At 34.3% G+C, this 26,083-nt stretch overlaps 1 protein-coding gene across 1 annotated transcript in view; it reads left to right on the forward strand.

Moving 5' to 3' along the window:
• Positions 1–26,083, forward strand: part of cyst (rho guanine nucleotide exchange factor 18 cysts) — a 180,452-nt gene that overhangs the window by 124,592 nt on the left and 29,777 nt on the right. The window contains exons 3-12 of the mRNA XM_085942729.1: positions 6,760–6,986; positions 8,008–8,161; positions 9,702–9,837; positions 10,727–10,931; positions 11,580–11,713; positions 15,831–15,980; positions 18,112–18,178; positions 18,860–18,971; positions 20,765–20,838; positions 21,898–21,992. Of these exons, the coding sequence (XP_085798855.1) occupies positions 6,760–6,986; positions 8,008–8,161; positions 9,702–9,837; positions 10,727–10,931; positions 11,580–11,713; positions 15,831–15,980; positions 18,112–18,178; positions 18,860–18,971; positions 20,765–20,838; positions 21,898–21,992 (1,354 nt within the window). The remainder of the gene's footprint in view (positions 1–6,759; positions 6,987–8,007; positions 8,162–9,701; positions 9,838–10,726; positions 10,932–11,579; positions 11,714–15,830; positions 15,981–18,111; positions 18,179–18,859; positions 18,972–20,764; positions 20,839–21,897; positions 21,993–26,083) is intronic.

Here is a 26,083-nt window from a genome sequence, read left to right on the forward strand (position 1 = left end):
TTATGGTCAAAAATTTTCTCAAAACTGTTAATGCGTTGATAGTTTAAAAACATTTTGACCCTAAGCAATAAAATCCGACCGGACAGGATGCCACCGGGATCGAATTACGTTTATAACACTAGTTAAATGTCTTAAGTACCTACCTAATTGGTGTTTTCGCCGACAATATTGAAAAAGTATCCACGCATATGGTTGAAATAACTATAAAATCCAAGGTTTGTGAAGTCAGTAGATACAATAAACAACTTCTTTTGTAGTTTATGAAGGCCATGCTTGTTTCGGTGATTTTTACGATGGTTTTCAGATTTTTTATTTTCGACTTTTTTGTTATGTGCCGCTCATTTAAAAATACCTATTCTCTGATATAACGGGTAGCACTTATAACGAGCAAAATGCAAAGGATCTACATTATAGGTGTGATACACCTTTATTTGATTTAGAGTAACGAACAACATAACACAACATTTGATTACTGATTACACTATTCTGACAAAATCGCGGAATACCAAGCCATCCACGATATCTAACGAAGAACTTAGATAGGGAGAGTTGCCACTTCATAGCTCCGGCTCTGGGGTGAAAATGATGTAAGTACTTAATTCTAAAAATATTTTTTTGTACATAGGTATATTATCTATTTATTTTCTTATCGCGCTTGAAGCCCTTATGCTATTTTCTGGATTTCGGTTAATAAAGAATATCCTCGTATTTCTGACAAGGCTACCAAACTAAGGCTAAAAACTTTTACGTTCATTGAAACAAGCTCAGGTATCATATTAATTAATTATTTATCAAATAAATATGTAATGTAATTTTGGTGCACGTCCCCCACAAGGTGGTGGGCTATATAGCCTGGGGGGCCAAGCGCAGGGGGGCGGCGTGGGAAGTTAAGCAGATAAGTGAGATAAACACAAATTACAAATTTGCTCTAATAGAAAAAAGTCGCCCGCGGCGCTGATTTGCTTCGCTAACGATTGTGGAATACAATTTATTATTATCGTGTCAATACTCGACACCCACAGTGGCCGCGCGGCTTAGGCGTTGGACTAGGCCGTGGGTCCCAGGTTCGAATCCTGGGTCTGGCAAGTACACATATTGTTTTTCAATTTGTGTGTGACTCAGGGTATGGACCTATAGGTTGAGCAAGTGGCTGACATCCATTTCTCGTAAAAACAAAATCTGTTAATACAAACCTCTACTCTGTGGAGGCCCATATGATCCTATTAGGATCGGACATGGTCGGAAAAAAAAATACTCGACAAATAATTATTGTTAACCCGACAACTAACCACAGTTCAAGTAGATGTATTAATAAATACAAAAAATCGCTAAACAAAGAATCAATACGATTAATTTTATCTCGAACACTATTTGAAAAACGCTATTTTAAAGTAGCACACTATTTTAACCTTAGCGATAGGTAGGGGGTGGAGCCGAAGATTCTAGCCTGGGGTCCATGTTTTGGTGTATAAATTGTTTTACGTGTGGTGTGCCACGGAATTCTGGGAAGACCTTTAGTGTGCCGTGGGTGAGAAAAGGTTGCGGAGCACTGGCGTATAGTACGAAAGCTACGGTTTCTGTCAAATGTCAATGGATGGCGTCATAACTTTCGCAGCAGCTCCGGGCGCATTACCGTTTAGCTACCGGCATGGCCCCCATAAGGGGGGGGGCTGACAGGGCTCTAGCCTGGGGGCCCTGGCTTAGGGGGGGCCGGCATGGTGGCTTGACCGGTTAAGTGAGATAAATATTCTCCACAAATTTGCTCTAATAGCAAAAAAAATCGCCCGCGGCGCTATTTCACAAGCAGTATTGTATAATTAAGTTTAGTGTGTTTCCTGACTAATAAAAATAACTATTTATCCAATATGGCGAAGGGTCGTATGTTACTTGGATATAACAAAAGGGGATCGCGATCAGTGCTTCATAATACGATGCCGAGTGCTAATAGCTCAACAAATCGAGTGGATTTATTTATAAATACAGAAAATCACTAAAAATACACGGAATATCCTTAAATTTACGAAATACCATTTGGAGAACACTAATGTAGAATATTACACTATTCTTAACCTTAGCGATATGTTGGTGGGGCCGCCAAACATTGTGACCTGGGGGCCCGCTTTAAGATGTGGGGGCCATGACTACCGGCGTTATCAAATAGTATTTATAATAGCCTGGACAAAAACCAAACGGTTGTATAAAATATTATTATAACATACCATGTAGGTATACTAAAACCAATTCAAAATACTTGAATGAAAACATTTTAACAATGCATTTTTACCGCGATTTTTCTTTTATATTTTCCCCTTTTTCCTGCTCAGTCACACACTCCAGCTCTCGTTTAACGAGTGGGCGAAAATGACTTGTTTGTATGCCTTGTTTCTATACATAAAGCCTCTCATATACTGTGAAATCCTCAACAAGTTGCAGCGTTGACATTTGAACTTTAAGAGAAAAGCGTGACGTCACTATAAAATCCTACACATGGCAGCTCGTGACGTAACTGTTGCACGAAAATATTATCACCATCATCAGCTTTCTTAAATTCTCAATCCTGTCCATAAAAAAATCGCTAACACTATATCAGGATTAGAATATCACGTTAACTAACTACCAGGGGTAACGTTATACTCAGGTTCCAAAAAACAAAACAAAAAATCTGATCACAGGCTAAGAAGTGCTAAGGGACTTCTTTTTAATTAGATTCAGCCCATTTTTATTTGACTGAGTGTTTTCCCTTAGTTTTTTTCAAAAGTAACAGCTTTAGCTCTTGTCAAAATTGCCCCAAATTAAACAAAAAAAAAATCCATTTAGGATTTGAAAAAAAAATGACTATTAATTGTCAGGCATTGATTCGATTCGTCTCTTTCTTGCCTTTGCACATACCTTACCGTAGTGGCGAAGGGTAGAGGTAGGCTGTTAATATCCGACATAAATAGTGCACGCTAAACTTTGTCAGTCAAACGTATTCGTTTTCAATTATCTACGACTAAAATTTGTAATGTTAGTTTTTAAAAATCTATCAAACCCTACTTAATCGAAGCCATAATAATAGTAGAAAAATATTTGTTTATTTATAAAATATCCAAATGAATGACATTACATCATACATAATTTTAAATAACACCCACGATGGCCGCGCGGCTTAAGCGTCGGCTTATAATGTCGTGGGTCCCAGGTTCGAATACTGGGCCTGGTAAATACTTGATCTCATTAGGATCGGATATTGTCGAAAAAATTAAATTAAAAACTGCCTAACAGAGTTATAATAATAACAATTTCTCTATAAACTCTGATGATTGCTAATACATATTTGGTTTCTCGTATTAAATAAGCCGGAATTATTGTAATTTACCCCAATGAGATTTTTTTATGATCCATGCTCCTATTATTTCTATATCGGTACTAACTATATATTAAATTGATTTTTAATTAGGTATTGTAAGCAATTATTGACTCACTAAGAACATCGATAATGAAATACTTACTTTTTAAAGTAAATTTTCGTTGCACGTAAAAAGCGTAAAATCTCAAGAGAAAAGATGAATTTTATTGAAACCAAAATTCTTCACGGAATAATAAAGTATCAGGGGTGTTCGATTCAATTTCTAATGCAGCTTCAAGAGGAATTTTAAATATCGAACATTCGTAATAAATTAAATGAATGTTTAATGAATTGATTATAATACAATTAAGGAGCTCGATATGTTTTAAATAATCGCATTCACTTCACAAATGTTTGCTCTTAAGGGTGCTCTATTTGATAGAGACCTGAATGAAATGCCAACGATTTGAAATCGGGATTGTTATGTCAAATTCACCCGTCAAATGGCACAGCACTGCTTGAATTTTTGGCCATGAAATTTATTATTAAATTAATAATGGTCCAGGTGAATCAATCATGAGATCTGGAAAGACAATTCACGCGTTTTTCACCAGATAATTGGATAGATTTTAATCACGTTATGTTAGTTTTCATAAACCAATGGAAATAGTAAAGGTTGATTAATTTATTAATTTCGTATGTCAACAAAACTCCTTATAACCATTTGCCATTACTGCACTCAGCAAAGAAGATTTACTTATGCCGCGCTTTATTTCTGAGTTTGTGTATATAAGTATACGTCATGTTAGTGATACCTGTAGTTGAAAATATTCATTAGCGTCAATCTAAGGTGAAAGATCTTGGCATAATTTTTGACTCTTCATATCTTTTCACACTGCACATCACCTCTACATGTATGCAAGTAAGTTTCTAGGATTCATCTTTCGACAATCTGCCATTCAATACTCCAAATAGCTTACGTACACACTACGTCTCGTTAATGCGTAGTATTTTTTAATTTCGCTCAATTATCTGGACCATTTATGAAGTTTCCTACAAGCTTATTTTAGAGCGCTTCCAGAAGAAGTTTCTTCGAAGCCTTTATTTTAACACTATCCTCCTTCCGATAATTCGCTAAACGATTATTTTCCGACTGCTTTTCTTCAAGACATGTTCGCTTTTCACCCTCTTGAACCTCGTAGATCACTAATTCTGCTCTTAAGACATATTTTTGCTTGCTCTCCAATCCTGACATCCTGAAGAATTTTAATTTATATGCGCCCGTCAATTACATATTATTATGTATGTGGTCGCAACCATTATCTCTTCTAGATCCCAACTGTTTCATCGTGTCAGGCCTACGAGACACCATTAACGAGGGGTGCGAGACTAATCAATGCGCTCCTCAGAGACATAGACATTTTCAGTGATATGCTGTATTTTGTTTTTGAAATTTTATTTTATTATCATTATTTATGTTTTTTTCTTCTTCTGATAGAACCAGCTATTTTTAAATAAATAAATAATCATACCGTATATCACGTATATTATGTAAATAACAAAATTGTATGCAGCGTAGTTCCGATCGCTCTAAATTTACGTATGCGATGTCGTATCCAAACATTATATTACCAAGATTCGAAATTCAAAAAGATTTCCCGCGGTGGAATGAAAACGTGTTCGCGTAATAAAAATATCGGATAATATATTTATTAACGTCATTCGCCGAGAAAAGTGTAGACTGTAGAGCGTAGAGCGTGTGTTCGAAAACGCCCGTTATTTTTGGCGGTAATTTTTGTTTTGGTGGCGTTCTCATCATAAAACTTGGAAAATTCGGGCGTGGGAAGAATTTATTTTACGAATTCTGCGGCAATTTAATATTTCACGGTGCATTCCGATTCAGTGCGATATATCCGCTGTACATGTAGGTATATGATACATACATAATATATTTAACAGTGGCGTGGTTACGATTTAATGCGGAATAAAAGATTAAAGCTGTCCACGACTCACGAAATGGTCCGTAATACCCCGCCGATGAAAATATACGTAAAGTCATGGTGTTTTAAATTTTTTTTGTTCTAAATCCAAACTAATCGCAGTTACTCATCGTTATTTTCGTGCTGGGAAAAAATTTCGTTGCAATGTTTATTTCCTCGAGTGGAAGTATATAATTTTTACTATTTTTTTTTGTAATGTATTTTAACTGTCAAACGCATGGTAAAAATCCAAGGGCGAAGTTAGTGTTCTGCCATTAGCAATCTAATTTTTATATTCAAAAATCAAAATAATTCCACAAAGTTAAATAAGACGGATATAGTGGTTAAAAATATAACTGCGATTACCTCTTTGAATCAATCCATCCATCATAGCTCGCCGATATGTCATCACACAATATAAAAGTGGGACTTCTCTGTCGGGTAAGCCATGTCTCAGAGATAAATAAAACCCCATAGAGTCGGGAAACCTAAACTGAGGTGGTTTAGACTATGAAGAAAGAGAATCACATTCATCGAGGCAGTGGAAGATGGTTACTGCACACGTGGTAAGTGAAATCGTTTCCTGAAATCTCGACTCGATTCCCTGGGGCGGCAGTTGGAAAAAGGAGCGCTAGGCTACTCAAAAGTATCTAGGAATGCACATCGATACCGCATATTTTCGTTTGTATGAACTATTTTATGTGTCTGTTTATGTGAATTTGAATGGTTTTTCATATGTTCTTGTAAATTTGTAAAATTATTAAATTGTAATACGTTCTGCTTGTACAAAAACAAGCATCGCATTTTTAAATAATCGTTTTTTTTATTAAAATATGATTTTCAAATACCTACGTGTTTTCATATTGGGGGCGCCCTCTACGCAATACGTAACCACAAAATATTTTACGCTTCTGGGATTTGGAGAGGGCGGCATTCCGCCAAAAAGATATTTTGAATGTTCAAAAATGGAACAAGCAATAAAAAGGGCCGCCAATATGAAAGCGAAAGGCTCCACTTTTCCCATGGGGCAGATGCACAATTTTTTCCAAATCGCTTTTGAAAGAGATTGTATTATATTGTATTCACTTTTTCATTTCAATTCTCATGGCATGTTAAAACCATTTCAATTCGATTGTAAAATACAATACACTATTGCCTGAATATTGTGCAGAATTTTCGCGGAAAATCGAGGTACCTACTCAAAAACTAATATGAATTACCAACCGTTTTATGACGACATTAATAGTTTAGTTATAACCATTACATCACACGTGGCTCAACAGCTCCAAGTGGACACTGGCTTCCTCCAGTTGTCGTCCGCATTCCTTGGATCTCACAACACCGTTCCGCAACGTCGATCTTGCCTAATTCGAGGTCTACGTTCAGTACTGCAGTTTGCATGAATTTACTCCAGAAACGATATTAATTATGTGTTATGTTTGTCGTTTCCAGATGAGGCTGCCCTGAGCTCTGGGTCGGAGAGTTCGGCGACGGCTGCGTTGGCGTCCGTGTCGCTGGGCGGAGGGGGAGGGGGCGGCTCATGCCCCCCTCTCCCCCCGTCTGTCCCTACCATCAGCGTCACCCCGCACTCCCCGGGCATCCTCGACGAGCCTTTGCAGCAGCTGCAGAGGATCCATCAGGCAGTGCAGCGGATGAGACATCACACCTTCGGCCCCCAGGTACCAACACGTCACGTAATTCAATATTCCATGCAATATCTCAACCCATATAAAACAGAAGAGTGTCCAATCATAGTGTCCTCTCGAGAATCTAAATTCATTTATTTATTTACTGCGGTCTTGCTTATCTCACGAAATCTCTTTAATTAAAGAATTTTCAGGAGTGCATAAATCCAAGTGAAAATGTTAAAAAAATCAACAAAGTGGCGTTTAAAAACTTAATGTGTTCTCCGAGAGATTTTATAGTAATTATTATAGGTATGCTTCCAAGATTTCTTAGATAGTTGTCAGAGACACAAATCAACATTAGCGAGAATGAGAGCTAAGTTCTCAATAACATGTTTACATTTGTTATAATGAATTTGACGCATTCTAGGTCTCCATCAAGATCAGGTACTTGTTATGGTAAAACTATAAAAATCGAAAAACTGAAGAAATCGATTTAAAAAATCTTTGGTTTTCAAAAATGTTCTTTTTGGGATGATGGGTACTAACTTTGGAGTGACAGCGATTTCTGTATTTTATTTTTAAATCCATAGTGGTCGTAGAGAATCCTTGTTTGCAAAGATAACAACAACGCTTCTACGTGCGCAACATTAAAATCCTTAAGATTATATTGTATTTTGAATAAGTACATTACTTATATTTTTATTTTTTGGTCCTTCATAACCCCAATTGGGGTAATTTACCCTTGGACTCTAATCAAGATAATTCAGTAATACACACTGTCATATAGCTTACACTAGACAAAAGTACCAAATTTTTATCACATGCTACTTAGGCTCATGGCTTTTATTTATTGATAGGAACTACCTCCTACAGCTACTGAAATATACCTATTTTACCAATATCCCCGTAATGTCTGTAAATACATTTTCACATACATCATACATTATCGCGATCAAGGAATAGATAACTTTTAAATGCATGACATGATTTCTTCATTCTTGACTTCATTTGCAGTATGTGGTGGTACGCTTTCTACCAATGTTTATATAGATTTTATTATTTCTTCTTTCAGGTTGTTCACCAGTTCTGTAGACTCAGCACGTCATGTCCATCGCTGAACAAAGATGAGGAGAGTGAAGTGGACGGCTATTGCTGTCCATCTCCTGCAACACCCTCTCACTCGCACATACTCGCTCACGATTATCCAGGGAGTAGAAAAGGAAGTGGTAAGAACTACCTTGAATATTTTTTAATTTTCACAATCCCTGACAAAATAATTCAATGGAATTGTAATGTAATGGACTCGGCAATTTGCACATAATTCTCGTCACCACTGCAATCCACCCCACCCTGTCTTCACATCCACTGAGGCTCTCCGCATATTCATCAGTTATATAGTATATGTATACGTCACCTTACCTTAAGCTATCGCTATAGATCATTCAGGTCCATGGGGAACTGCTCAACTGTCCTACGGGTATCTCGATCCTGAACTCTCTCCCTCGACTCTCTCTGCAGTCAATTCTACTCAGTCTCTCTGTGTCCCTCTTGACATTATCCGCCCGTCTCCACCAGAGGTCTACTGGGATTCCTTCATAAACTTTATGGAGAGCTCTAGATCTATCGTAACGCCCATCTTAGTCTTCTCGCTCTCAAGACATTAACTTTATTAGACTTAAATTGTTCGCAGAGCTCAGCATTCATATGAATGCGGCCACCTTTAGTTTTGTTTAACTGGTCCATCTTCTGGTATTCTTCGGAGAATTTTGTTTTAGAATATTTACTCAGGTATCCTTCTTTTATTTCTCCATAATGCTCACGGATTCACACCCATACAGAGCGATTGGTTTCATCGGTAATTGTGTGTATTAAGAGTTTATAAGTATTCTCAAAAATTTTCACATTTGCCACAGATTTGTTGCATTTGGTAGAGCAGTTGGCTATCAACTGACAGGTTGGTAATTTGAGGCTGATGTCAGTTGGATTCACTCTTCTAGCGAAAAAGGTGTTCTGCATGTAAAAAGTCATTTAAAGAAAGTAACCACTCTATCATCAAGCTTACATGCCATCTGAATATAGAAGATAATATGTGAATAAAAACAGCCTACAATTCTCATAAGCATCACTTCCGTTAAGACATGAATGATTGCAGATCACTTTTGTTGTTTTCAGCTTGAAAATCATGGAGCATTAAGGTATACCACAAAAGTGCGATTGAAGAGTCAATATTAAAGACAGGAAAGGGTGATAATGAACCAGTGGATGAGACTTATGTTCGATTTTTGCTGAATCACAATTAAAGAAGATATATCTCCTGAAATGTTTACTGAAACGGAAGATCTATCTGAGGCAGTGGAACCAGCTATTGTTTCCATCAGGCCGTCTGACATGGTTGCCTTAAAGTCTAATTTTACTGCACTCACAAAATCTGCGGCATCATACCTCAAACAAAGGAATCTCATCTTTTTGTTGGTTCGACCACTTTTCTTTCTAACTTCTCTTCTTCTTTCTTAAATACTTTTTGCTTCTACTATAAGCATTTTTAATTAAAAGCTTGCACGCTTGAGTGTGTCAATTTTAATTCTCTAGTAGTTGCTCCTAAGACATTCCAGACCTAAATAACTGCCGATGCTTCACATGCCTTGTGATATGGTGTCCAGGGGTGGTATAGGGTAGGTTGGACGGTGAATTCTATTATATTGTAATAAGATAACTTCATAGATATCAATTTTTTTGTGTACATAACATAAGTGTGTCTGTTTTCAGTTGGCGATGGAAGATGCTGGCTTTCTTGGAAAGTGGAAGCGGAGGTTGGTGAAATGTCAAGAAGAAGATCGTGGACTGCACTGGAAGATCTCAGTTCGAGGCATAAACTAGCACAAGATAGAACCAGGCAACGGAGGTAATAATATTATCATAGTTATGTTGGGTTGTATTTATAGGCTTTTAGTCTTCAATGAATGGTTGTTAGCCTTTCACCCAACATATTAGTTCATTCATGCTTTGGATCAAACGCACATTTTAAAAACAATATGTGATTTTTGAATGACATGGGATTTGAATCTGCTACTCTAGCTTTAGAGGCAGTCACTGTACTATTAGTCTACTATGGATATTCTATACACGAGGGTAGTTTATCATATTTTTATATTGAGTTATTATAATTGTTACAATAAGTTAACCGTCAAAACTGTCTATCTCGCTCAAAAAGTTGACACAGCCAAGAGAGGTGCTGTTAAAACATAGCACTTTTTTACAGTTCATTTAGTTAACTTATTGTAACAATTAACCGCTTTAATACATAAATATGATAAACTACCCTCAATAGCAGCCTTGTGTATAGAATAGGTGCTCTGCACTGACTGTAAGCATAGTTTGGTATGTCTACACCTGATTATTTTGAGGAGACTACATTGACAACAAAACCCAGTCTTACAAATAATATTATAATAGTGACATTTATAGAAGAAGTGGATTTGACTAAGATATGCATACACAGATAGGCCTTGAAAAATGATGATAATTGCTTAAGCAAGATAGATACAGTTAACCTAACGCTCATTCCATTATCCAGTTTATGCCGTCATTTCATTCTCAACTTTTTCTGCCTGATATTTACTTATGACATCTATTGACAGAATTACAAAATAGTGATCGTTAATGTAGCTTGCTGGTAATAAAATTACTTGTGTTACTTTTTAAACGATTTTACACCAATCTCCCATATATTATTTTACCTTATATTTATTTCATAACAAAAACCTAACCTAAAGCATTTTATACATTCGCAGTAGCATGTCACTGTCATCAATGGAATCAGAGTGTGACGAGGCGGACAACAGTGCGTCAGGTGGGGGCGGGGGTGGCAATAGCAGCGGAGGAGGTGGGAGGAGTCGGAGACTGTTATCTTCTGAACCGAGGTCTGAGGCCAGACGGAGACCTGCTCGACACGCCACTGCACAGAGCACACATTCACTCAATGAAGCTGATCTTCAGGTTGCCACATTTTTTCGTTAGAAATATACATTTTTTTCAAACATCGTATTGAAGCAGTTCTTCTTGTTTTTTCCAAGAAGTTCATTGCAAGTATATGAAAACATAAATTTAATTACCAACTGAAGGGAAAGGAGATAGGGGTGTCATTAATTCGGCACTAGATCGGCCCTGGTTGATGATGAATTGCATTGTCTTTAGCTACTCTAAGGTCTATTTAAAAAATTGCTGATTCAAAATTCATTCTACATACATCATTTTTTATATGCTTATGGCCGAATGCAGAGATGTCATCAATAAGTCAGCCTTAACATTGTGATAATAACAAACACGGTGAATGTCTTTCTCAATTCCTCTAAGTTACTGATATTGTTGCTTAAAGCCACTTAGCTTAAATATTTCTATGCATTTGGCTCTTAGTATTTATTTAAGAGTTATTTAACCCAAATCATAATCTTTTCCAAGGGATTTATCGGAATCTTCAATGACACCCACCTTTTCTAGATGATTTCTTCTTTCAAACTTTCGATAAGTAACTTCTTTGGAGATTGACAGAATCTTTTTGATCCACCAACCAACCCAACTGGTTCTATATTTACATTTAAATTAATTGATTAGATTACCAGAATTGAAACGATGATTTAATTGCAGAAAGACTTCCAGAAGATTGTAGCGCTGAGAGAAGCAGAGTGCTCGCGGTTAGCGCCACGGTTACCCCTGCAGAAGTCGGTTTCAACACCAAGCATCGTCGCCCTGCCTCATGAAGCACCCCCAGCTGCCCCTCTGTAAGTTACCGCTTCCCATGTTACAATTTCATAATTAGGCTCAGATAATTCAGTTAACATCTAATGCTTAGCAATATATCGACGATCACAGCAGATATAGTTCACTCATCATTTTACATATCTTACAATAGGTATATTAAATTGTTTTGAAAGAATACAAAAATAACATTTTCAATGTTTCATGTGGCAAGTGGATAATAATATGATACATGTAATATTATTTGAAATTTGTATCCTCTTATAACATGCAGAAAATAATTGGAAATATTCTTTACCAAATAATTATAATCGAATGGTGAAAGTAAAACAATCGCAGACTTTGTTTTATGTAACTTTATTGTAAACGTCTTTTTTGCAGTTAGCCTACCTCACCTCCTGGGTCCATAAATTAAAATATAACTAGATGGCGTTAAGCATTCAAGAATCAAAAGACAATCACCTATATAACCTTCAAATTCAATTGTAATAATTTAAACAGCTTCATACTTTCTATAAATCGTCACCTTGGTGGTGAACTGTCTTACTCCACATATATTTAAAAAATGATTTTATTTGACCTTAAAAATACTTTTAAGTCTCAGTTCATCAACTTGGTTATGAAATATGTAATATGCCATTCAATTAAATGCGTAGCTAACACCATCCAGTTATAGCTATATCTGCTGTGTGCGTTGATTAGATTGCACGTGTGGAGTGTTTGAAATATTTGCAATTCCAAACAATCTTCACTGGATAATTTACTTAATATTATATCAAACCGAAGTTTCAATATTGTAACAAAATTCCTGGTTATTTGGAAATATTTAGTTATTGGTATTCGTGATTCAATTCATCCATTATGATGATTATCATTTAACATTATAAAATAAATAATTTGTTTTTATTTATTTAGAAATCTTTCCTGCACGTACCTTAGAATCAAACATATTTTTATTCCATGTATTGTCAATCGATTTTGCTTTTTATTACCTACTTATTTACATGAATGAAAATCCAATCATTAAGAATTTTTTTTCACATTAGGCTGTTTCAATACCTAGTCATTTATTTATGCATGTATGCAAAAAAAACATGTCATATGCAAGCAAATCTGTATGCAAACACTTGTAATTTGATTTATTTCTGCCTGTTTTTATCATATATGTAAGTGCAATCAATACCTACCCACAAATGAACACTTTTTTTTTAAATTTTCACTATTAATTTAAAAAAATATTTTTTCTTTGTCCGGTGTTATAATGCAAAATGTATTTTCGTTTACGTCTTCAGAAAATGAGCAGTATCTACTGTCAAGGAATAATTCTTAGAATGAAAGTAAAAGGGAAATAGGTCTAGAACCACTAAGATAATAATTATTGGTTGATTCTGAGATTTGACTACACTTGCTTACCATCTTGACATCTAACAGAATGTGCCAAAAAAGTGTTTTTATTTATATTGACGATTCAGTGGTATCACACATACCAGTAGTAGTGAAGGGTGGATGTAGGCTGTTAAAATCCGCCATAAATAGTCCACATTAAACTTTTTCAGTCATACGTATGTATTTGTTTTCATTGAAATAAGACTACAATATACAGATGGTGTCGGTTAGTGTTTAAAATTCAATTAAACCCTGCGAAAACCAAGCCATAATGGATAATAGTCACAAAATATTCGTCTATAAAATATCTAAAATTATGCAATCTAATCATTCGTAACTTTGGATATTTTATAGATAGAATAATATTTTGTTATCTATTATAGTTTGGTTATGTAGGCAGGGCTTAATGAATTTAAAAAAATAAACCAACAATATGTGTAATATGTATTCTTAATCAAACGAAAACAAATAAGTATGAAGGAAAAGGGGTGCACAATTTTGTCATATCGCCCAAAATATACCAAAACTATTATGGTTTGGTTAGGCAGGGTTTAATTAATTTTTTTAAATTATCCAACTCCATCTGTAAATCGTAGTCATAGTTCAATAAAAACAAATTTGTATGACTAACAAAGTTTAATGTGCACTATTTATGGTGGATCTTAACAGCTTACCTCCACCCTTCACTGCTGACACGTACACAGATGATATTTATTATTTAATGCAGTGATAATATTATTTATATCCATTTAGGCAACATATATAATATGAATATTTTAATCTTATTAAATAAATGAAATAGAACATTCTACTTATTTGAAGAAAAATTTAAATGATTGACAATTTTCTATATCGATTTTAAAAAGACTATTAATTTTTTTTATTACATTTTGTTTAAATGGAAAAATCTGTAAAATTTCAATTATAATTGTTACTAATTTATTAGGTATCCTTCACCATGTAACACATTTTCTCACCTAACATTAAACAACCTAATTATACTAGCCGAATAGACAATATTATTTATATTTTATTAAGGTGCATGCTTTCTCTTATGGATTAATTTTTTCTAAGAGTAATGCATAGATTTATATTTTTAATAGAATAAAAACAACGACACTTCTCTGTTCGGCTGATCTTCTTCTCCAAATGGAAGTACAGTATTGAGATGGGGACATGATATCAAAACGACTATTCTGAATGAGTAATTTTTCTGAAACACTATAGATATACCATCATAAATCGTCCGGTGTTTGAATTTGGAACTAAGCCCTTCACAGTATAAACAGTATTGAACGATACGTCAAATGTTGGTATGTGGAGCACTCACTCAGCGGACAACTTATACTGGTGGATCTATAACAGAGAAGTGTCATAGATGTATCCTAGTATATTATTTTTGTAGTTGTACCAACGTACATTGGCATACGACTAAGAATAAAAAAGAGAATCATATCACCAATATCAAAAATTATAGGAAAATGACCAATATAAAAAGAACTGTCCAAACACTTACAATAATTATTATTGGACCAAGCTATGCATTTATAAATCAAACAATGCTTTCACCATACTGAGATAAATTTACTCTAGTAATATCAAAGTTTAAAGTTTTTCCTAGGAGATTATCTATACGTAATATTCATGGTGAAGACTGCCTGTTGAACAGAATTAAACGAAAATAATAATAATACACAGTTAAATAATAACGCCAAGTGATGTGTGACAATTTGTCCTGGCATATGCGGCTTGACCTGAAATTTCATATAGAAACTAAATCTTTCTTACTTTGTCTAATGTGCAATGACATTAATATCAACGAATCATCTGGAAAAGAAAATGACACTCACTTTATTGTCGGGTCTGCCGAATGGCATAATCTGTTCTAACGCCATTACAATAAAGGTGATATTGCTATAAATTCCTGATGCATTTTGTTGGGTCTGCCGAATGGTTCGGTTCGAACGGGTTCTCTCAAATGAACATTGACATTAGAAACACTGCTCTAACGCCATTACAATAAAGGTCATATTGCTATAAATTCCCAATGCGTGATATCGCATAATGGAAATTGCGTGACGTCTACCTGTACGTGCGAATGCGCGAATTTACTTGCGAGCTACTGTATTGAGTGCGTCGTCCATTAATAATGTCATTGCTAATGTGTGACACCAGGTTTTTTTTCATATAAATATTAGTTAAAATTACAGACCAATAATTACGAACTATTTAAATATTCCGCTAGATTCTTACGTTGTAATTTCATCACTTACAAATAGAATAATAAATTAATTCACATCATTCGTTGAAATGGCATTGTATAATTCTCATATTCATTTTTTTTATAGGTTTCGTTACAACGTTTAATAACTTTGCCACTGGTAGATATTGTATATTATGTCGCTTGTTTGGTTAATGCATAGTGTAATCCAAGTTATTGTGATTGGGTAATGTTGTGGGAATTCATTTCGTCACAATAATTTTTTTTTTTTTTAATTGGGACATAATAATTCTCAGCAATACTGCCTCGAATGCCAACTTACATTGGTGGATCTGTAATTAAGCTATTAGTTTTGCAGCAGTTGTTCACATGAAAATTGTCAAATTGACCTCACACTGTATATCATAGGTGCTTAGAGCACTGTTTCGGTCGACGGACGTTTGTTTTATTTTTGTTGTTTTTTTTGTTTGTTTTCGTTTTTCCGCTGTGGTTGTTTTGTCTGACTGTGTGCGGTGTGCGTGTGCGCCAACAAGGCTGACCCCCTCGGGTGCCCTCACCGAAAGTGAGACGGAAGAGGAGTTGGGAGGGAACGCCGGTGAGGGAGAGGGAGACGGGGAGGGGGATAGGGAGGGAATCATTCCCCCCCACGATGGCCCCTTCGCTCTTCACCAGCTGCTCACACAGTAAGTACAAGCACAAACGCACTCACACACGCACACTAAGAAACAACAACCATATTGATTATCAATACATGAAGAATATTATATTACCAAGTATCTACATCATTCTAGCCCGTGTTCGATAACGGCATAACGGTAGATCAATTTCCCAGCATCGACTTGAGTGTTCTGAATCCATGTGTCGGTGAATTTAAAGCTGCATTAATACCTAGACGCCAGTCTCCACTTGTTGCATATCTACATATCATGTTGGTTCTAAAATCCTGTATGAATCTTAGCTGGTCTATTCAATTTTGAAAACCCACTGTGGTGGTGACTCTATTAACACAGTCGCTCCATCTCAACTTGGGTTTTCCAATCTTTCTTCTTTCCTTCATCGTAGCATTCAAAGTATGAGTAATAACTAGCACCACCATCGAAGTTTACAGTTTCGTGTCACAGCCTGACTATACATACAGTGGCGAGGGGTGAAGGTAGGCTGTTAAGATACGCCATAAATAGTGTACATTAAACTTTGTCAGTCATACGTATTTGTTTTCATTGAAGTAACACTACAATTTGCAGATGGTTTTGGTTAGTTATTAAAATTCAATTAAACCCTCCGAAAACCAAGCCATAATAGATAATAGTCAAAAAATACTCGTATATAATATATAAAATTCTGCAATTAAATCATACATAACTTTGAATATTTTATAGATAGAATAATATTTTTTATCTATTATAGTTTGGTTAGGCAGGGCCTAATGAATTTTAAGAAATTAACCTAAATATGTGTAATATGAATTTTTAATCCAAGGAAAACAAATAAGTATGAATGAAAATTGCTGAATGCTCAATTTTTTTGTACACAAAATATACCATAACGATTATTGTTTGGTAATGCAGGGTTTATTTGATGCTTAAAAACTAACCATACCATCTGTAAATTATTATTGTAGTCTTGGTTCAATAAAAATAAATACGTTTGACTGACAAAGTTTAGTGTGCACTATATATGTCGGATCTTAACAGCCTCCCTCCACCCTTCACTACTGGACTATAGAGTGGGCCATGGGATACAACCAACTAATTTTGGACATTTCTTACTTTGTAATTAAGTCATTTCTAAAAACAACTACGTTTCGACAATTAATTCCTGTTTAAAGGGCAGCGGTATAATAACACCCCCCCCTCAGCTACACTCACTTAGCAGAGATTCCTTTTGATTTGCGATGAAAAACTGGCTAATGGACGATCAAATTTGTCCATCCACACAAATATGCAATGCTGCGATGGGCGGATACTTAACAAGTTGATACCTAATATCAATTAGGTACTAAAGAGAGATCACTATTCATTATTTATGATAATAAACATATTTAGTGCAATTTGAACTAACCAGTAAATCAATATTAAGAAAGAATCATTCTGATGTAAATGTAAATGAACATTTCCACTGCGAGATTGAGGGAGGGTATGGATATGGTATCTTCATAAAGTTTTAAGCAAGGATTGGTTTTTAGCCATTCGCATAACACATTGACCCCGTGGCCTGGATCCAAACAAACATATTGATTGAAAAGACAACTGTGAATTTGACCCATATACGTGTGCTAACCTCTACACGATATTGGATGAATTCTAATAGAGAAATATAATATACCTATGGGTGTATTTTTTATCATTTGTTTACAGTATTATCTAATCGTTTTTAATAACACAACTCACCTAACCTATTTCAGATTATCATAGACAGTTTTCAAATTGTGTAGATATATTGAACATAGACAATCATTTGTTCATTACAACTGAGACTACACAAAATCTTCTTTAGGGCAATTGCGACAGAATGTTTGATTTATATTAAAATGATTTAAATCGGCTTTTTTTTCATCTATGCATAGTTAGTACATATTATATTGAAAAATGTCATTTTTTTATCATTCTTATTACCTACTTACGCTTGCATGTAATTTTTTTGACAATTTCTCTGTGTTTTTCAGTATGCATAACATCTTTGCCACATTTTTATATAATATTTATCTTTTCTATGAATTTAAAAAAAAATGCTTGTAAGTTACTTACTTACTTAGCAATAATGTTATATAGTGTTAATTAATTTTATCAACAATACTCTTTATATTTATTACAGAACTGTTTATGACCCCCATGCAGAGAAACGGCGGAAGCGCGGTAGCTTATTTTTCAGAAAGAAAAAGGTAAACCATTTATTTTACGGTTTTTTTATTTTATGACATCGGCAACATTGAGCCAAAAGATTACCAATAAATTATTATTATTCAAAAGCTCAAAAATACTCTCTTTAATAGAATGGAGAAACGAAAGAGACAAATGTCAAAATAAACAAGTATATCATTGTAAGTTCACAGAATTTGCACAGAAGAAAACTATTAAACTAATTTTTCTATTCAGTGAATAATTCACAAGATTTAACATTCTTTATTGAACAATCATAATTTAAAAACACCACAGATATATTATGCCTACTAAAAAAATCTTTGAAAATATTGCAAGCAATTGGTAAAGCACATTGATGCGAATCCAGTGAATGCGGGTTCGAGTGCCGACAGGCTATGTCTTATAAATACTATAACTATTTACCTGACATTTTTGTATGCCGTATGGTATACTTGATTATTGTGACAGCTGCCACTATTGTTTCTCAATTCTGCCACTATTCAGTGGCATTGCAAGTCACTAAACGATCTAAGGTTAGATGCCAGTTAAAGTCACATATGTACACAAATATGACTAAGCGTCTGGCCCTTAGACATTATTCCCTTTCATCATAATAATTGGGATGATGACTTGAAAGGTTTTTTAAGAATATATAGTGTCTCTGAATGTATGTGTTAACCTTTGTTGCGTGTTAATTTCAGGATAAAACAAAGAAGGTATCCCATCAATGGGTGTCAGCCTGCTACGGCTCAGCCCACGCCTGTGATTGGTGTAGTAAACCTCTCACCAACAAACCGGCGCTCTATTGTGAAAGTAAGAAACTATGCAATAACAATTGTATTAAAAAAGCATATAATTTAGAATTACATATTCATAATATTATACAATTCAGATTATAACATATAGATTCAAAAATGTAAACTATTCATCCAATCCAAGCATTTGGGAAGCGAAAAGATATAACATTGCAACCGCCCATGCCCCGGTCGCCATTCATTCCCTTGTATGGCAGTAGGTTGTAAATGGTCTTTCAGTAAGGACGCTTGATATTTTTTAGGTTATAGCAGCCATGTTGTTAAAGTGACATCTGTCAAATTTGTTGTAAATTGTTTACTAGTGTATGGCAAATCACGCAAATATGTGATTTTTATCCTCGCCACAACCGTCCTGCCGAGTCGACTATTCGACGTTGTCAAAAATCAAAATTGTCGGATTTGGAGCGATACCAATCCACACAAGATACATCAGCACCAAATGCATCCCGACAAAGTCAGTGTTTGGTGCGGATTTTGGTCTGGCGGAATCGTCGGTCCGTACTTCTTCCAAAACGAAACTGACATTGCCATAACCGTCAACAGCGAGCGCTACAAATCGATGATAAGCAACTTCTTGTGGCCTAAACTGGATAATATGGATACCGATAACATGTGGTTCCAACAGGACGGCTCTAAGTGCCACACAGCGCATGGACATTCTGCACGAGCAATTTGAGGATTTGGTTATCTCGCGCAGCGGCGACTTGAACTGGCCACCGGGATGGTGTGATTTAACGCCTGTAGACTTCTTCCTTTGGATCTATCTTAAATCGCATGTCTATGCGAATAAACCTCAAACAATTAATGCCCTCAAATTCAACATAACGAACGCCATACAGCAAATTCAGCCAGATTTATGCGACAAAGTCATCGAAAATTGGACCTCCCGAATACGTGCCACCAAGCAAAGCCGCGGTGGACATTTGAACGACGTTATATTCCATACTTAATGCCATAAAATATCCTTTCAAATAAAAATTGAGTGGATATCTCACACCCAGCTTTTTTTATTAACATTTAAATATCGAACGTCCTTATTGAAAGGCCCTTTAGAAGACAACATTAAAAAATTCACAGAAACAAAACTACAGTCTATAACAAATTCAATTATGAAGAAATAGTTCTCAGTAGATAGAGACTATAATTTGAGGCGCAGGTGGTGTTAATACATGTGATATTGTCAATATATTGCGAGCTATTAGTTGTTCAAACCGGTTCAGCTCGAATTAAAGTTCTCGCAATCTAGAGAATCACCATTGGAGCCTCAATCCACACTAACACAATTTCATTGGCTTGGTGAATGGCAAAAAGTCCCAGATGCTAAACTAAAGGTCTCGATTAACTCATTGAGATTCCGTGATCTTGATTTTTCCCCATTCACATAAAGAGGGATTTTTTAGACCTATGATGTGTCCACACGGGAATGGGCGCCTGGGAGCTGTACCATTAGGGTCTATCACCAAATATATATTAATTAAATAATATTATGTACACAGAATCATCCAACTGAGATGTCAACCCATGAACATGTTAGATAGTTTGTCGTAAACGTGATCAAACTAGTGATGTAGTGAAATTGTAAATTTGATTATTGTCCTGTGTTATTTGTAGCATTATAAGAGTGCAATGCAGAACCATACTTAGAAGCGTAAATAGAAAAAACTAAATAATTCGTAACAATACATCGCATTTTCTTTCTCACTCAAACTAAATCGCTGATTTTGGTATCGTAAACGTAAAACAAAATGTAATATTTTACTTTACTACATACTGATTTTGTTTCTTTTCTAGATTGTACAACAACAGTTCACCAAAACGCCTGCAAAGACAATATTTTAGACTGCAACAAACCAAAATCAGTGAAGGTGAGATTCTGGTTTTAATTTAGTATGATTATCCTTCTAATTGACTTCGCAAATACTTTAAGTCAGGGCATTGCACCGATTAAGAACAATTGGGCACCGTGCTCGAGAGGGTCAGCTGGTTCTTAAGTCTAATATCGTTTATCGACCTGTAGATCTTTTTATTCCAACTGTTGCAATGCTTATGTTGAACTATTCTTACACATTATGTGATATATGCCTGGTGTTGAGGTAGTGAGTCTTTCATTCGTCAAGACATGTGGAATAGTATTTTCATATATCCATCCTACATGTTGTACATCAGAAGTTTTTTCTTATTTGACTGCACCGTTTACCTTTCAACTTTCAAATTTTAGCTACATATAAACTAAATTATCTTTAACAAACTTAATCAACAGACTCAGTCTATATTCTTCTAGGTATTGATTAATATGTACTGTGAATGTCAAATTACAGCCGTAAATAAATTATCAAACTGAAAAATCTATTAGAAAAACCGTAAACTACCCAGTAGCGTGCGGTGACATTTGCTTGTAAGGGTTCTGTAACATTCATAATTATTTTCTTACTATTTATTATATTATTATCTAATTAAGATTATGCCAGCACAAGCTATAGTAATTTGGTGTCATTTATTATAGAGTGGTAACTCTGCAATATTAGAACCATTCGAAGCACTATAGTTTAGCCATATAATTGCGCAATAAAAGCATTTTTTTTTTAAATATCGAATATTTCTGGGTTTGCACCGCATATACAGCATGTATGGACCGTACGCCACTTTAAATTACCATTTTCACTCAAACAAATTATATGGGCTTCCACTGCAATGGTTATAACCCATTTGCTCAATCCATTGAACCATTGTTCTCGATCAAATCAAATGCATATTAACAAAACAACGTGTAAATATGAACCAGCTGCCAAATTCGAACCTGTGCCCAGCGGCTTTGTAGGTAGGCTTTCTGCTACCAATCCATAGCTCTTAGAGCTTGTTTTTTTTTTATTATTATTAAACCTTTGAAAATATTTTTCTTACCCAAACGTGTTATTTCTCATTAGAATGCCATCACCAAATCAACGAGTTCGATATCAAGCAAAGGAGTGCCGAAACGAGGGTCTCTTCCAGGACACGGACAAAACACCACCGCATCAAGGTAGGCCCTGCATCTACTCCTCAATTAGATGATAGACAATCGATTTTAAAGATGTTAATTAAATATTATTATCTTTCAGAGCATTTAGGTGGTGAATCATGGAGACATTTCTTTATGTACAATTATTGTTTTTAGATTCCACTATTTAGGGGAAGCTACTGTTTTTTGTTTATTAATTTTTTTTTTGAAAATATTTTTATTGTGTTTTTTTATCTTTTTTTGTTTGCACATTTTTTAATAATCATATTATGTCTTTAATTTACAACTACGATGCAAAGATTTGTTCATATTTTTACCTGTGTAAAGCTTACACAAAAAAATCTTATTTTGACAGACAATTTATTTATGATGTGCTATCTTTATCGACAAAAAAACCTACAAATATTTATAAAGGAACATTCACCAAGTATAGGTTTTTTTAATACTATAGAAAAATAATTACATCATATTATTTTAATTTAAATAAAGCTTTATTCATGCACCTATAAATAAAGAAGAATTTGTAAAATATAACATAATATTGAATTAGGTTTTGATTTGGTTAGTCTGTCACGCTTTTAAAAGTTCATCAATGAAATACTTATTGCTTTTTGATAACATTTGAGTGAAGCTAATTTTTTTAGTTCACACATAGGTTTTGGTTCCACGATTTTTTATTAGTGTGTCATGATGCATTTCAGTTGATTTTTTTACATACATGCTTGCTTTTTCTTTTAGATGCACTTAATGTTTTATATTAAATATTAACGATAGATTTTTTATATAATATTCATACTAATAATAATATGTAAGTTAATTAACGCAACATATCTTCAGAAATTAATATCGATATTAGATGTCAGTTCATTGACTCCAATTCATAAAGAAATAACCTAAAATAATAACTGTATATACCAGTGATTTCCAAACTGCGAGGCGCGAAAAATTTAACAGATTGCAAAATAGATTTGCATAGTTCATAAAACAGCCACTTGTTATAAACTACATAAAAAACAGTCCTTTAAACGTTTTTTTGTATGCAAAGCTGTGTGAAGAAATGGAAGCAAAAAAAAATATACCTCATTTCTATACTATTGTGAAGTGCGCTGACTATCTTATGCAAAAGATTCGAAGGGTGTTTGAATTAATGAAAATATTGCAATTTTTCTTAATGAAAATCATAATGAAATGGTAAATTTGTTTAGAAACAATAACTTAATTGTTAATCTTCCCCATTTGGTTGAAATTTTTAGAAAATTGAGTGTTTTGAATAAATCAATGCAAGGACCACAAATGCATTAACTGATTCAAGAAGAAAAAGTGAAAACATTCATAAAAAAATTGAAGCTATGAAAATCAAAATTACATAAAAATAAGTTTGACATGCTTCCACTTGTAAATGATTTCTGCGACAGAGTTAATATTGAATCACACAAAAATCTATTTGCTGAACACTTGGATGGTTTGCCAATGCATTATTCACATTATTTCGAAGATTTTGATTTTACAAAGTTCGCGTAGATACCGAATCCATGTGTCGATAAAGAAAATGATGAATTTGAATTGACTACTATTGAAAAGGAAAAAACCATAGAATTATCCTGCGATACTTCATTGAAATAAAAATTTGTGTGAAACCATATTTCAATTTCGGTTGAATCGAACTGAAAAATATAATATTTTGTCAAGCAAAGCAACCCAAGTACTGCTGCCATCTGTAACATCATATTTATGCGAAACGGGATTTTCCGCATTGGCTACGATTAAATCTAAATATCGACCCCATTTAGTAGTAGAAAAAGAGCTATGAGTAAGACTCTCAATGATTTGACAATTTGATAAACTTTGTGCTTATATACAAACACATCCATAAAGTTTGGAAACCACTGGTCTATACAATCAGCTACTTTTCCTCAATAAATAACTAGACATGCTTTGAGAGAATGCATTTCTGTAATCCAGCCTAACCATGGTCTTACATCTGTATCATGTTGCCAGTATGGCATATCTCATTTTACAGTCAATACTATTTTTATTGTTTTTAACAAAGATGCCAAAAATTTTAGGATTCGCGTGGTACTGACATTCAATAATGTTCAAACCCATTATAACAGAATCCTCGTAAATAATACTCCCTAATTAATGTTAATTAATTTATTCAATGAATAATTCACGAAATTTTAAAATATAACATTCGTTATTGATCATACATAATTTGGAACAACCTTAGAAACATACCTATTCAGAAAAAAATGTTATGTTTCTGAGATAGTTTAAAATTATGTAAGGATCAGTTTCCATTTATATAATCATTCAATCGACTTTATATTTTCCTTAGAGTCGTCAAATTGCAATACTTATGACTTATGTCATATATTTTGATTGTTAACAATTATTATTTCTAATACTGCTTATTCATTGAAACCTGACCATTTTTTTTTATGTATGAATGAAACAATAAATAATAAACAATTTTTGATTTGTCTCAAAAGTTACGTTATCGTTATTGCTAATGGGCTGCATTTTATTTATAATTTATTTTTATGTCAAATAAAAATTATAGTCTTCATGAAAATATTATATTGATTTTATCAATTTTGTTCCAGTATCATAATTTAAATTAAATTTGGTACTGTTTGTCTAATTGATACCGCAGTGTCGCCAGCAAATGAAAGTGTTTTTAAATCGATGGTTGATTATTCCGCGAAAGAAATCCGAAGACTTTCACAGTTGATATTGTGTGTCTGAATATAATTGTCTATGGGAATAATGTACCAAATTGTGAAATTTTCTATTTCTAGTCCTGGGGTCTTTATTATATCTATATTATTACGTTTGAGTTTGCATCATCGAAACAGTTTAAAATTTGCAATATGAGATTTAATCCTGTTCTAAATGGCCTATTAATGTCTACCCAGGCCTGTAGTACCTTTATGGTATTATAATTGGACCACGTTATAGATTAACAGATCAAGTGACATTTTAATGTGTTTAGTGACACGTCCTGTCAAATTACATAAGAAAAAATTAAACCACAAAATATAATCATTTTACTTTCCAGAAAATTTGATTTCGATAATATTGATTTATACCTAAATATATTATAATGCAGTCCAATTACTTATGGTTATTTTCCTCATTCTAATAACGCTACCATCAAAATAATGTAAATTGCTTTTAGTTAGGAATATAGAAGTTCGATCCGATTAATGCATTCATTTTGCTGGGCGCACGGTTCCATATCACAGATTAAGGATATGTATATTTACTGTGCTTTGGCCTTTTTTCGCCCTGTGCCTCCTTTGCCCCCCTCCCTCCCTGACACCCGATCCGACTGCCAAAAATAACCCACACTAACCTGCCCGTTAACCACTAACCGCTAACCGCTGACCTATCCTGTTGGTAATGCAGCAGCAAGAAGCTGACAGGATGCTATTCGCCGTGGAGGCGGGTGGCCACTAAACTCGGAGTGCAGTAAGTTCCAACAACCATAGACACTCGCACAAAACAAACACCCGCCATACACACCGTTCATCTCTTTCGATTGTCTTTATCTCTGCTTTCGATGTTCTCGTAGTGTTGTTTAAATTCTTATGCCTTTGCGAATACGATTTCTTCAAAAATACAATAGCTAGTCAGTTGTTGTAATTGAAATAATTTCTTCAATATTATCTTCTTTATTTTTCAAATATTGCTATTGATGCTTATGGACCTCGCCTATTATTATTCAAGCTAGTTGGATAATATTATGTATACACATTTAATAAATCGATGAAATTTTTTGTCTAAATTCTATCCAGAAGAAATAATATATTTCGTGTATCTGTAGTAATATATCATTCGGTTCTAAATAGGTACTAATGTATTTTTTTTATCGAACTTGAATTTGATAAACTTAACTGATCGAAAAGGATGAAATCGGTAAATTCAGTTCACTAAAATTGTTTAATAGCTACAGTTTATATTTATATATAAGTACATATTTTTTTATAAGCAATTTATGAGCCAAAAGTTTGAATTACGAATTACAAAATAAATGGCCTTTTAAAACTTAATCATATAAAATTAAAATATTAAAATCCTTCCAAAATAATGGGTGGTTTTATCAGAAT

This window comes from Rhyacophila brunnea, unplaced genomic scaffold, assembly GCF_057557595.1.
Source record: "Rhyacophila brunnea isolate RB1 unplaced genomic scaffold, BYU_Rbru_1.0 scaffold_15, whole genome shotgun sequence".
NCBI lineage: Eukaryota > Metazoa > Arthropoda > Insecta > Trichoptera > Rhyacophilidae > Rhyacophila > Rhyacophila brunnea.